Source organism: Drosophila kikkawai, chromosome 3R (assembly GCF_030179895.1).
Source record: "Drosophila kikkawai strain 14028-0561.14 chromosome 3R, DkikHiC1v2, whole genome shotgun sequence".
NCBI classification, from domain to species: Eukaryota; Metazoa; Arthropoda; class Insecta; order Diptera; family Drosophilidae; genus Drosophila; species Drosophila kikkawai.
This window is the reverse complement of record NC_091731.1, coordinates 10,545,921-10,559,357: the sequence shown is the minus strand read 5'-3', so window position 1 is coordinate 10,559,357 and position 13,437 is coordinate 10,545,921. Positions and strand designations below refer to the sequence as shown.

At 42.9% G+C, this 13,437-nt stretch overlaps 5 protein-coding genes across 5 annotated transcripts; 3 read left to right on the top strand and 2 right to left on the bottom strand.

Moving 5' to 3' along the window:
- Positions 1-12: 12 nt before the first annotated feature.
- On the top strand, positions 13-709 carry LOC108084836 (ubiquitin-like protein 4A). Its single transcript, XM_017181209.3, has 2 exons — positions 13-177; positions 238-709. Exons 1-2 carry the CDS (start codon positions 130-132, stop codon positions 580-582), a joined length of 393 nt encoding a protein of 130 aa, XP_017036698.1. The 5' UTR covers positions 13-129; the 3' UTR covers positions 583-709.
- A 28-nt stretch (positions 710-737) lies between these two features.
- Prx5 (Peroxiredoxin 5) lies at positions 738-1,899 on the top strand. Its single transcript, XM_017181207.2, has 3 exons — positions 738-893; positions 1,251-1,385; positions 1,446-1,899. Exons 1-3 carry the CDS (start codon positions 798-800, stop codon positions 1,773-1,775), a joined length of 561 nt encoding a protein of 186 aa, XP_017036696.1. The 5' UTR covers positions 738-797; the 3' UTR covers positions 1,776-1,899.
- On the bottom strand, positions 1,888-2,894 carry Cbp20 (cap binding protein 20). The gene is made up of 3 exons (XM_017181208.3): positions 2,744-2,894; positions 2,469-2,686; positions 1,888-2,158 (listed from the first exon to the last, which is right to left on the bottom strand). The coding sequence occupies exons 1-3, from the start codon at positions 2,789-2,791 to the stop codon at positions 1,960-1,962; spliced, it is 465 nt and encodes a 154-aa protein (XP_017036697.1). The 5' UTR covers positions 2,792-2,894; the 3' UTR covers positions 1,888-1,959.
- A 381-nt stretch (positions 2,895-3,275) lies between these two features.
- LOC108084885 (protein TAPT1 homolog) lies at positions 3,276-5,939 on the top strand. The gene is made up of 3 exons (XM_017181281.3): positions 3,276-3,546; positions 3,615-4,225; positions 4,281-5,939. The coding sequence occupies exons 1-3, from the start codon at positions 3,345-3,347 to the stop codon at positions 5,493-5,495; spliced, it is 2,028 nt and encodes a 675-aa protein (XP_017036770.1). The 5' UTR covers positions 3,276-3,344; the 3' UTR covers positions 5,496-5,939.
- Positions 5,940-9,069: 3,130 nt separating this feature from the next.
- Positions 9,070-9,876, bottom strand: LOC108084830 (uncharacterized). Its single transcript, XM_017181193.3, has one exon. The coding sequence runs from the start codon at positions 9,825-9,827 to the stop codon at positions 9,171-9,173; it is 657 nt and encodes a 218-aa protein (XP_017036682.1). The 5' UTR covers positions 9,828-9,876; the 3' UTR covers positions 9,070-9,170.
- Positions 9,877-13,437: the final 3,561 nt, after the last annotated feature.

Here is a 13,437-nt window from a genome sequence, read left to right as displayed (position 1 = left end):
TAGTCGCGATAGTGGAGCAAGTGCCAGTTCGAAATCTGTGGCAGCTCGGAGACTTCTGCCAGGTGGCAACGCTGTAGCGACATTGTTTATATTGCGGCCCAAATTTCCTTAATTTTATTACATTTTGCCATGCAGATCACAATCAAAGTGCTGAAGGGCTCGGACTGCACGCTGGAAGTAAGCTATTCGATTTCGCCGCCTCCTAAAAGCCTTTTTGTTCATGAACTTTGCCCGCAGGTCGCGCCGACATCCACAATTTTGGAGGTGAAACAACAGATTGAAACGGAACTCCAGATCTCGGCGGCGAATCAGAAGCTCCTGCTACTCGGGCGACCTTTAAACAACGAGCAGACAATTGCCTCCTATCCCAACATCAAGGAGGGCACCAAACTCAACCTGGTGGTGATGAAACCCTGCCTGCGCGACAGCATCCAGCGGGGATTCCGCAAGCACTATCCGGAGCAGCAGGCGGAGCGGCTGACCAACGAGTTCATGACCGATTTCGAGAAGAAACTGAACGAGCAGAGCTTAGACGACCTGGAGAGATTCGCTGATAGCATAGTCAGCAGAGCGACAACATAGCCCGCATGACGCCCCAATTGATCCAGCAAACCCCACCCCCTCCGACGGATGCCCATCCTTCCCCCGCTAAGCAAATTAATTGTTTTTATTTCCCCAAAGGTAGTAAAAATTGACTGAAAGAACTAAACCCCCTGTGTTTTTTTCCGTCCGGCAACGCTGCGCCCTGATGCAGCGGCCATTTGTGTGCGTGAGAAGAAGAAGGAGAAGAGAGGAGAATGCGAGTGCTGTGCAAATTTCTTGTTAACTCCGCGTTGCCCCAGCAAATCAAGTTGGTGCGATCTCTGTCCAGAACAGTGCCAGCCATGGTCAAAGTAAGTGGGTGACACCAATAAACGCCGGATTCTGGCCATACAACCACCGGGGCCCGTTACATAAGGCCGGTGGGGCTACGGTGCATAAATATTGATTGTGCCGGAAGAGAAAACTGCACCCGAGTGCAATTCAAGGTTACCTCGTGGGCGTGAGCCTTTTAATTTTAGCTAGCTAAAGAATACTGCCCAACATTCGTCTGCGATGAACTCGGGACGGCTCGCAGACCAAAGATCACTTCGGGCCGGAATAACCAACCAACCAATAACTCGTCAAACTTTTGATTTGTCCCAATTAAAGACGTCGAACATGCGAATGTAGTGGTGCCTTACCTTAATAACACACTCATTTTATTTTAGGTAGGTGATTCCCTGCCAACGGTGGACCTCTTCGAGGATTCCCCTGCTAACAAGATCAACACCGGCGATCTAGTTAACGGCAAAAAAGTGATCATATTCGGTGTGCCCGGCGCTTTTACTCCTGGCTGCTCCAAGGTATCGTTTTATCATTGTACCCTCCTACTATAATTATTGATTAAATTTCGTAATTCACAGACCCACTTGCCCGGCTATGTGAGCTCCGCCGACGAGCTGAAGTCAAAGCAGGGCGTAGACGAGATTGTTTGCGTTTCCGTGAACGATCCGTTTGTGATGTCCGCTTGGGGCAAGGAGCACGGAGCTGCTGGAAAGGTGCGCCTTCTCGCCGATCCCGCCGGTGGCTTTACCAAGGCCCTGGATGTGACAATTGATCTGCCGCCACTGGGTGGCGTGCGCTCCAAGCGCTACTCCCTGGTGGTGGAGAACGGCAAGGTGACCGAGTTGAACGTGGAGCCAGATGGCACCGGCCTTAGCTGCTCGCTGGCCAACAACATTGGCAAGAAGTAAAGGATTCCAGTCTCCCCAATACGCTAGAGAAACTCATACAGTAACTGCTAGGCCGCAATGATATCAATTACATCTTGAAAAGAACTATATGTAGCACGTACAATATATGCGATTAGAGGTGTTATATCTAGATGTTTGCTTTAATATCTACTTTGGGGCTTAGTCTTTAATCTAATTGTTACATCTAGCGGTTGTCGGTATTGGGGGCGATCTTCTGCGACAACAGCTTGCCATAGCCGCCTCGACCGGCATCGTAATCCGTACGATATTCGTCGCGCACCTGGCCACCAGTTTTGCCGCGTCCATATTGTCGGCCCTCGATAAATCCGGCGTCCCAGTCGACACGAATCAGTCTGTCATCCAAGCGCGTGCCATTTACAAATCTGGAGAGAGTAAACCAGAAAAATAGATTCAATTTTGGAATATCATTAAAATATGGGAAAAGTTGTTAAAAACTGGTATTCGAAATTGTATAGCCCTGGGAAGGCTAAGGCTTTCTAAAAATCATTTTACTTAAGAGCGGATTTTCAAGTCTAGAGCTGAAAGGGTTTAAGCAGTTTTCCTACTAGGTCTTGGGAAAGAGGGTCAAATGGATTTTCTAATCTTGATATGGACCTCCAAAAGCTAGTTGCCAGAAAAAAATTCTAGAGCCGGGAACAATGTGGTTTTCCCGCTTGAACGATGGTGTCTCACCTCATGGCCGCCTCCGCCTCGGATCTTATGTAGTACTCCACAAAGCAGAAGCCACATGGTGTCTTTTTGTACTTGTCCAGGCCCATGACTATAACCCGGACATCGCCGCAGCGTGAGAATAGCTCGTGGATCTGCTCCTCCGTCGTGTAGAAGCTCAAGTTTCCCACATACAGTGTACACGACTCGCGGAGTGATCGCTCTTGCTCCGAGCGAGAGCCCTGAAATGGAGTTACAGAATTATAAATATTCTTTTGCGATTCGTGTCACACACTCACCTTGAAGTGCTGATCGCGATACGAGCTCAATTCCACGGAAGCGGCCATATTTTATCAAATAAATTAAATGAATATATTTTTCTAAGCGTTTATTTAGAGATGGCAGGAGAGCGATTGTTTGGTTTTGGTATTTTCTATCTATCGATTGCTATTCGTAGGTTCTGATGCGATATATAAATCGGTTGCTAAAACGGTGACAACGATAGTTGCTAATTGGACAAATATGGAAAAAAATAGAGCCAGTATTGGAGGGTTTCAAAGCAGAGGGAGAGAGAGAGAGCGAGAGCGAGAGGCAAATAAATTCAAACGGATGTTTTAAAGGCCTGTATCGAGACATGAATACAAAATACTAGAGCTAGAGGCACTCTCTCTCACTGATTTGAAACGCTGTTTTAGCCTCTCGATACCGTGATTTAAGGAGAAATCATAAATATATTAATAAATACCGATATCAGATATATCGGATACAAAAATATCAAATAAAAATACTTATTTTTATTCATAAAATATCGATATATCTTGAGATATTTTTCACATCCCTACCAGACACTTCACGGCTCGTTGTTATTATTATTAATTTTATGGCGATACCCCGTACTTAATGAACACCGCACTCAATTCCGGTGGCGGCAAGCGGCAGCTGCGCTTCCGTGGCGACGTTAACACCAGCAGCCGGGTGGAGGAACTGCATCATCATCATCACCACCACAACGATGAGATCAAGCAAAAGCAGCTCACCCAGGATGACGTTGCAGCGACGCCGACGGCAGCGGCGACGGCGGCGCAGCAGCGACTTCAGAACGGTAAACAAGGATTTTAATGGGTGAACCCAGGAAGAAGAAACTATATATATTTATTTAATCGGTTTTAGGAAACACAGAGACTTGCACCAACACCTTCTACGACTTCTTCAAGGTGGAAATGACCCGTGGCTATATGCTGGAACATGACGAGGAGCGATATTCGGCTCGTCGACAGAAGATCTATAGCTTCATGCGCATACCGCGCGACTTGGAGCGGTTCATGGTCTACGGGATCATGCAGTGCGCCGACTCCTTCCTTTACATACACACATTTCTGCCCGTCCGATTTCTGATGGCCATTTGGGCCTTGGTGTCCCGTACGGTGGCGAGGATTTTCCGGCTTCGGAGCAGCGGTCAAAGGCTTCTGTATCCGGCGGAAATCTGCGATCTGCTCAAGGGCGTCATCTGGATGACGGTGACGCTTATCATGCTACTGGTGGACACGAACCGGGTGTACCACATCATCAAATCGCAGTCGATCATCAAGCTGTACATCTTCTACAATATGCTGGAGGTTGGCGATCGGTTGTTGTCGGCCTTTGGCCAGGACACTATCGATTCACTCTTCTGGACGGCCACCGAGCCGAAGCATTCCAAGCGCGAACACTTTGGCGTCCTCACGCACGTCCTATTCACTTTGATCTATGTGTTGCTACACAGCGGGCTGATCATGTTCCAAGTGAGTTTTAGATTCACTTTGAATCCTGTAAGGAAACTATAAAATCCCTTTCTAGGCAACCTGCTTAAATGTGGCAGTAAACTCAAACAACAAGGGCCTGTTGACCATCATGATATCGAACAACTTTGTGGAGCTCAAGGGATCCGTGTTCAAGAAGTTCGACAAGAACAACCTGTTCCAGCTGACCTGCAGTGATGTTCGGGAGCGCTTCCACCTGTCCGTGTTGCTGTTCATCGTGGTAATCCAGACTATGAAGGAGTTTGATTGGAGCATCACCCAGTTCTGTGTGATGCTGCCCGACTGTTTCGCAGTGCTCTTTACAGAGATTCTCATTGATTGGGTGAAGCATGCTTTTATCACGAGATTCAATGAGCTGCCAGAGAACATTTACCGGGAGTACACAACCAGTTTGGCCTACGACATGACCCAGACGCGGCAGAAGCATGCCTTTTCGGATCACTCCGACTTAGTGGCTCGCCGCATGGGTTTCATACCGTTTCCCCTGGCGGTGGTCTTGATTAAAGCCATATATACGGCAGTGTCTTTCGAGAACCTGGCTGCCTGGCTGCTCTTCCTGCTGGCTTACTTATTTGCCATGGGCCTACGCATTTGCCTGACCATCTGTGCGCTGGGCAAGGCCTGCAAGCTGATGAAGGAGCATCAGACGGAGCGGAATAGCTCCACGCCGAGTAGCATGACCAATGTGCCGCCAGTGGGCACCTCGGCGCCTGTCTCCTCCACCATTTCGTTGGGCGGACAGAATAACAATAATAATAACATCAGCATTGGCAGCAAGCCATCAGCCCAAGTGTCCACACTGCTGACCCCGCCCAGCGTCAGTGCCAATCTCGACGTGAGCCATAATTTTTCGCGTGCCTCAATCGCCTCCACGTCAACGCCAAAGAAGGCAATTAGTGAGCAGGAGCTGGATGTCACAAACTCGCTGGAACTCGGGGCCACGGCTCTCTTCTCTAACAGCGACGTCGATTTGGATGATGTGTGCCTCAACGAGCAGGTGACTAACGTGACTAACGCAGCCTCCGCCGCCCAGGAGGTGTACCAGGAACAGGACCTGGTGCGCAGCCAGCCAGATCTGATGCTGCTCGATAATTCCGGCGGCAGTGAAGCAAGTCCCAAGAAGGTCTTGTCACATCGGCTGCCGAAGCGAACGCACAAGCGATCCGAGTCGGAACCCGGGATACCCAGCCTGCTGGACAAGGGAGGTGCTTCCGGGCATGCCGCGGGTGGCAATCAAACGACACAACTATAGCCATAAATCGATGCTAATTTATTATTTTAACCTTTGGTTTTTACCTTGTACGTAGTTGCGTTGCGTTTTTGATATTTCGTTTTTCGGTTCGTCTTGCTCCCTGTCACATGATTAGACTTACTTAAGTATAAGCGAGAACGGATTTAAAATGTATTTTAGTTGATAGCTCAAGTTAGACGTTCTCTAGGAAACAACAAAAACCAAAACAGTGCCTGAAACTGCGGGTGTGTGTGCTCTTAAAACAATTTCTGTAAGTTTATTAAGTCTCTTTTGAGGGGTGTCACTACCACATGGACTGTTACCGGAGCACTTGAAGAGTAAAATAAATAAAATGTTTCCCAAAAAGCTTTATTACTATTAAATTCCATTTAAGAATAAAGTGGGACTAGGCTACGAAGATTTAAATAAAAATACAGCAAAATTATACATTAGCTTAGTAAGTAATACATCTCTTATTGAATTTCCAAGCTACAGATTGTTAACTGCTTTAAGGTAGTATATTGTGCTCTGAAGGGTAAGCTATCTAGTTGTCATAGAATCAAAATTCATCAGATTCGATATTGGTGATAGCTCTAATAAGCAACAGCAGCAGGACCTACATGCTTCTTTTGCTCATAGAGCCATTATGATAAAGGTAACAGAAAACCTTAAATTTCACTTACAAAAAAGACAAAAAAAAAAAAAACACGAAGCATTAGTCTTGACTTTGCAGCTTTTTTTCTGGAAACAGTCGAATTTGTCCTTTAATTTAGTTTTTTTTTTAATATTAAAATGTATGCCCTTTAGCTCAATAAAGGCCGAATTATCATTGTCCACATAAACTTTATAAACATATTTACTAAATTATGATTTAAAAAGGCCCTGCTTTGTTTTATTTCATCAATTTAGCCAACTAAATCCGAATCGGTGGTAACAGAAGGATCCCCCTAATTCGATCTTCAAGCCGTTTCTGCACTGAAACTAATCAGTTGCCTTTCTAAGTTGCTTCTAATAAGTAATTATAAATGTAAAAAATAATTAAATACATAATATTACGCCATATCTTGAAGGGAAAAAGAGATACATTAATTTTATATACATCATCCATAATTCTAAACTTTCAGGAATATTTGTATCCATGTATGTACATGTACCATATAAAGTTTATCATTTTCCTTAACCATCATTCCATAGACATATGTACATATGTATAAATAACCTTTAACATTTTCCAGTCGGTAAGCCGACAGTCATCCCCATTTACCCGCACCTAAAGGACAAAATCAAATGACTAAGTTTACCACAAATTCCTAGCAGCAAAAATTGCTTTCAGCTTAGCGAGAAATTGTTTTCTGGATTTGCTCCAAAAATTGTTTTTGGGCCCCGAGCTCTTCGCGGGGGGCAGGGAGGACCATGGGGAGGACCGCCCCCTGTTGGATTCATGAATGAAAAGGTTTTCCCGCTTTGTTTGTGTTTGCACGCGTAGAAAAATCAACAAGCTGCAAATGGAGTGCGCGTTTAGCCGACATCCGCAACCGATTCTTGGCTCCACGTCCCAGTCGCCATCCATTTATCTACCCATCCTGTCCCTCCCATCCCAGTTAACCACTCCCCCCCCCAGGGAACTTACACGCGCGTGTACGCACAAACACCCATATATGTGTATACTTTTCCGCCACGGGGCGTATCACTTTTATGAATGAAATTCTACGCTGACCTTGGAGCAGCGCATTGTGGTTGCGTCAGTGCCCTGAACAGGGGAAGTTTTCGAAGTCAGGTCCAGAGCGAGCCCGCAGAGCTGGGCGCATGCTCACCAAATCCCGAACCGAATCCCCCTGGCTTCTCGCTGGCCATATTCATTCATGAAAACCTCGGCTAATTTCATGAATGGCTCTTTCCCTTTTCGGTTTCAAGGACACAACGCTCCCGCGGCATGGCGTCCTTATCGATTTTCCCTTTCGCATTTATGTACTTTTCACATTCGCTTTCAGCGTGGGCGAAAGTACGTTTTGCGTTTCCTCTCTGTTAAATGCTTTTCTTTAGGATTTATGCCACTCGTTGGAGCGTTTGGGCGTTGCATTTAAAGCCAGCTTGGTGGAGAATTGATTTTCTGGCTTACCAGGACACCAACGTATTAGTGGAGAAATTTATTTTATACTTTTGAAATCCATAGAATACGGAAAAAAATGTTGTTAACATAAGGATTTTATATATTTTGGATTTAATATACTATATGTATATAATACAAGAGGAAAATAACTAGAACCTTTAAAAATATTACATCATTACGCAATTCTTAAAGAAATTCTTAGTTTAAGGAATCCCGGTTTAATGGACTGTCTTAAAATGAAATAATACTTTAAGGCAAAAAACAATTCAATTCAATTTAAAAATGATCCAATATACGTTATGTTACGTACAGTTTATAAGATGCACGGATACCAACACTAAGTTAAAAAAAAAAACCAAAAGAAGAGGAGGAATCGGAATCACTTTTGGCAATCAGCAGCTTCTTGGCCTATGACAGCCTTAAGAAGACATTAAATCTAAACATTCTAGGAGCTTTAAATCGGTATTTATCAATGTAATCAAAATAATAAAAAAAAAAACGTTTTTTTTTAGTTTTTTTGAAAATTTAAAAATTTTGAAAGAAAGTAGTATCATTATTTTTGTTAAGGTACATTGCTGGATAAACTCTACTTTATAATGCCGAATAAGAATATATATGGTTTATAGGGTCGGAAATGACATCTTTACTGCCTTTTTAACTTCTGAGGATTACAAGGATAATAAGATGTGGGATTTCTTAAATTAAATTTATATTCTATATTTTATTTTATATGTATTGTATTGAATAGGAAATAATTAGGTATCAAGGAATTACTTTAAACATTTTAGGGACAAGAAGAGGGACAGGGCTCTCTAGTGTTCAATAATCAAATATAAAATATCGGTTACATCTTCTCATGTGACCCTTTTTCTGTGCAAATTTGTGAAGATATCCATTGCTTACTTGCAGGCTGACTCAGTAAATTGCATGGCGATGGTACCTTGCATAGTTTTGCGGGAGCCGTAAGCAAAAACTTCTCTGGGACCTGCCACATCCGGCCGATGGCAGCCCGTTGGCCTGCGTTAAAAATAGCCTTGAGTAAGTTCACGGAGAGAAGGCTCTGGGCATATGTACATCTAAAGTTTAGCACACAAGTTTTATGAATGAAAGCACCACACCCAACACCCAACACCCAACACCCATCCGAGTGCCAGGGCAACGTTTTACCTTGCTCTTGACTGCCGCTCTGCCCCATAATTTATCGATTGGCGCTCTCCGGCTCCGGGCCTGCGCACTAACGCCGGATATATACAGATAGCGATGCATAGATGTACATTTGGCTAAGGCGCCAGCTGCTTATCGTTGACACATTGACGACAATGAGCTTTGCCCCAATGCAGCCCGTAACTGTTGCTTCACACTGACGTCATAGGAACAGCGATGGGTACGTCTTTGGTTCTGGCTACATAATTATCTAGGGACAGGACAAACTGGCTAGTTCTTGTTACATAATAAGGATTACGCATGCAAATCGGCAATGTCGAATCTTTTGGGCCCTGAAGCGATATGGCAACAGTGCGCATTAGTAACTATATTTTGTTGCCCAGGATGGGAGTGTTCGAGTATAGTTTTTAAGATTCAGGAACTCAGATTTCCTGGACACCTTCGTTGATGTAGTCTCGGAACCACTGAAAGCTCTCCAGCCAGCGTTGCATGTGGCTTCCCAGCACAAACAGCCGCACCGGGGTATACTCCGCCTCCACCTCGAGAACAATATCAGAGTCTTCGGACAACCGTTCCTCTTCGCTGTCCGAGTCCTCGTTGGACAGCAGGACATCCAGAGCGATGAAGCAGTGCAGCAGATAGACCACACTGCACGACAGCGAGGCCGTCGCCTGGGCGCGCAGAAATTTGAAGTATGGCTGCAGGGGCTTTTCCGGTTGTAGCACGTCATTATTCGCCGTATTGACGAACATGAACGGGAAGTTCTCAGTGGCGTCGAATAGAGCTAAAAACGTTAATATCGTATATGCAATAAAGGCCACCAATGGGCGAATAACTTCCTCGAGGATCGACGGCTTGTTTTTGGTACACACGTTCACGCTGGCAAGCAGCGTCAATACAGTGAAAAAGTAGATGAACACCAGGTAGCTGTAGTACCACGTATATTTAGTTATGAACAATGTCGTTTCTTGAATAAAAACCAATGCGCTCAGGTAATAGTGCATCAGAACTATATTGATGAACGTCTCCACCGAGTAGAACAGGAAGAGCACCGGCCGGAGTTGGTTTATGTATGTCATTTTATAAGTATTAATTATGGGTAAGGGTGACAACAAAATCAGGGATTAACAACCACTGTTAAAAGCAGAAAAAGTATATTTTAAAGTGGGGTGAAACCCACTTACATACATAGTTTCCAGGCAGAGGAATTGAAGATTAAAGAATTGAACTTAAGGCCACGCTAATTTGACTGGGCTGCCATGGTTAAAAGGCTTTCTCATTTATTTTACTAGTTTCTTGTCATGGTTTTCCATAATTAAGCAAATATTGAAGTTGTATGTACACAACAGATATGAATCGCCTAGATCTGAAGAGATTTTAAACATTAAATTCATTGGAAAGGTCTAACAAAAGGCCTTTAAACTCTGTTAATCATTATTTTAAAGCTAAAATATATGGGTTGTATTTAAATATTTTAATTTAAATTAATTATAAGCCAAAATTGGCTGATCTCTTTCTTCTCTAGCCCCAGCAAATGCAAACATTGGTTTTGCCATAGGTTGTGCCCAGAAGAGTTCAACAAAGTGTGTGTACATCCAGGTGCAAAAGGTATAGATACTTCCCATTACCAAACACGACCGACGCGCTTTTGTTGTGGTGACGGTGCCGTCCGTCCGTCCTTCTCTCGGTTGGAAAGCGTTGCTTGGGCTCGGCTCATCATAAAAAAAACCACTTCACATTTGCTGCTGGTGCTTCTGTTGCCTCAGTCGCCGGACGGACTGCGTCTGTCTCCCTGCCGGTTGCCGGTTGCTGGAAACAGTAGCAACATTTGCCTGCCAGTTTGATGCTGTTGACTGCTGTTGACGGCGATTAAGTTGATGACGCGAGACCGCAACGAATTTACGCGCAATTCTCCACCGTGCTTGTGCTTCAGCTCAAGTGCTGGGAGGTGGAGGAGCCGTGGCCCAAGCGGCCAGCGTTTAAATAAATGTGTGTACACACACAACAGTCGACTGCAGCGCCAAAATGTTAGCACGGTCCTGAATTTGGGTTAATTTGTCCAGAAAAATCAGCATATAGTACCTTAAGTTCAATTTTTTAAGGAACGGAAAATAAGTTTCGTTTTCGTACACCTAAAAATGGGTAATTTTATTTTTAAAGAAAATAAATATCAAAATAAAAAGGATAAATTGGCTATAAAAAATAGAATAAGTTTAAATTATTTAAATTTAATTTTTTTTAAATTGCATATGTTTTTAAAAGAGTAAAAAATACGATGTGAAATCATCAATTAGGGAGTTTTTGTTAAATTTAACTTGACTCTAATTAAAATTAAATATAAAAATAACCATTCTATATTTCCGATAGAAATTAACAGGGCATAAAACGGACATTAACGAATGACAATTTGAAATTTGTTTCATTGAAATAATCCTTGGATGTTTTCTGAAATCGGTGTTTGAACAGCTCCCCGAGAAAGTGACTTTTGTATTTGTTTACGTTACGTTAAGTTTTTTCTACTTTGAATACCTACAAATGTTAAATTCGACAGAATGCTATTAAGAATATTTAGAAATTATTAATAAATAATAAAAAAATATTATATATATAAATGAAATAAAAGTTTATTTGAATATTTTTAAACGGGTGTAGATTAATCCGTTTGTTGGCCAAAAACACAGAACAACAACTGCAACAAGGAGCAGGAAAATAACAAATCTGTGGACGCTATTGTTGTTGTAGCCACTGTATTGCCCATTGCCTACATATGTGAGTGTGTGTGTTAGTATGTGCAAAGTAAAAGGGTTAATTCATTTACCCATTTCGTCTGCGTCATCTCTTGTGGCTTCTTAACATAAGAGAACCACAGCGGTGGCGGCATGGGGTAGGGGAGTTCTGCTGCAATTTTGACAAGCGAACACACCGCGTTTTAGCCAACTTAAGTGCAACAACAAAAGCGCCCTGTGCTGGTATTTGTGTTGGTCTTGGTTTATTTTCCCCTTTTTTCGGCTTTGTTGCTTATCCCGCTCAAAATTCCAGGGATCGCACAGTAGTCATCCTCGACTCCTCTCGTCTTGGTCTCAAGTTGAAAAACTTAAGCGCGTGTGCCCTGCCCAAAACACTAGGCGGTGTATTTATTTAACTTGTCCGATTTGTGGCATTATCGTTTTCCCTTTTGTCTTGTCCTTGTCGTTGGGGAAATGTCCATCCATTATTTAGGAAAATAATATTTTTTCAAAATATCCAACTGAAAATCACTTATAAAACTTATATAATACTGTAGACTTTGTTCATATGTTCTATATATCGAGTTATTCAAACAATTTTTGAACATTTTCTATGCCATATTTTGTATAGATACTTCTACATAAGTATTTCATTATTTCCTTTAATTTTAATTAATTGTATTTTAATTTATTTAAAAGATTAAAACCTAAAAGCTCAAATGTGGTTAATACCCTCTGCAAACCATAGATGTGGGAACTTTAGCTCCTGTCTAAGGCTGCTATTAACTGGACCAATACAATTTAATATTGGACATCATTGTACTTGCTTCCCCCCACAATTAGGCCGCTTGGAACGGTTATGTAATCGGGCGCAGTGCTGCAAATTGCCCGGCGTTACACGCCCATCCCAGGGGGCATGGCGGCCGGCCGGCCGGCCACCACATGCCATTACACGCGGCTAAATGCAAGTGCATAAATAACAATTACAGCTGCCGCAGCGGCGGGAGCAACAATAATAGCAATAATAGGCAACTCGGCCGCTCAGGTGTCAATTGGGGGCCGCGGTGACCGGCGGCCATTTTGCAAAAGCGCATTCTGCCGATCGCCATATATCGGCATATAATGCCCGTTGATTATTATGTTTACACTATGCAGTCCATTGCTGGCCAAGATTGCCGGTCCCGGTAATGATCCCAGACCGAGCAAATCTCAATGCAAATCAACGGCAATTAATAATTCATCGCCCGCTGGGCCTCCTTCCACGGCGTCCGAATCCGATGGCAATTATGCGCCGCCCCGCGAGCCAAAGGGGGGGACCTAGGAAAGAGTAGTACAATGAGCTGGAAAACTCCATGTGCTGGACAGCTAGAGGTTGGATTGGAAAACTTCCTCCTATGCGGCGAGAGCCAGGAACAAATCCATAAGGAGAGCTGAGGTAAAAATAAGGGAAACTCATGAGTTTCTATATTTAGAAATGGGTTTTAAAGACTTTTTAATTTATTGATTTTTTAGTGGTTTAGTTGAAAGTCAACTGTTGTTAAAATTACTATATATATTTAAACATTTACATTTCTAGGGCATACAACAAAACAACAAACAAAGAGCCCGCCAACTAGAATAAGCTGTTAAAATCAGAAAAGTGTTAGACCATGGAAAACTTGAATAAAATTCGGGGCGTAAATAAATAAAAGTAAAACCTAATTTTTTAAATAAAAAAATAAATAAATATTAATAATACAACCTACAATAAAAATGTACATGAAGCTGTTTCTAGCATAACATATGTACTTTTTTAAAAGATTTCTAACCCTCGTAACTCCCCCCTAAAATCTTAGAAATAACGTCTTTGTTATCTAAAAATTGGCTTAAAAGCCTTCGATTTTAAAGCTTATATATTTAAAAACTATATGAAAACAATTTAATAAATAACGAATATTATTTTGATTAAGTAAAAGTTTGTGGT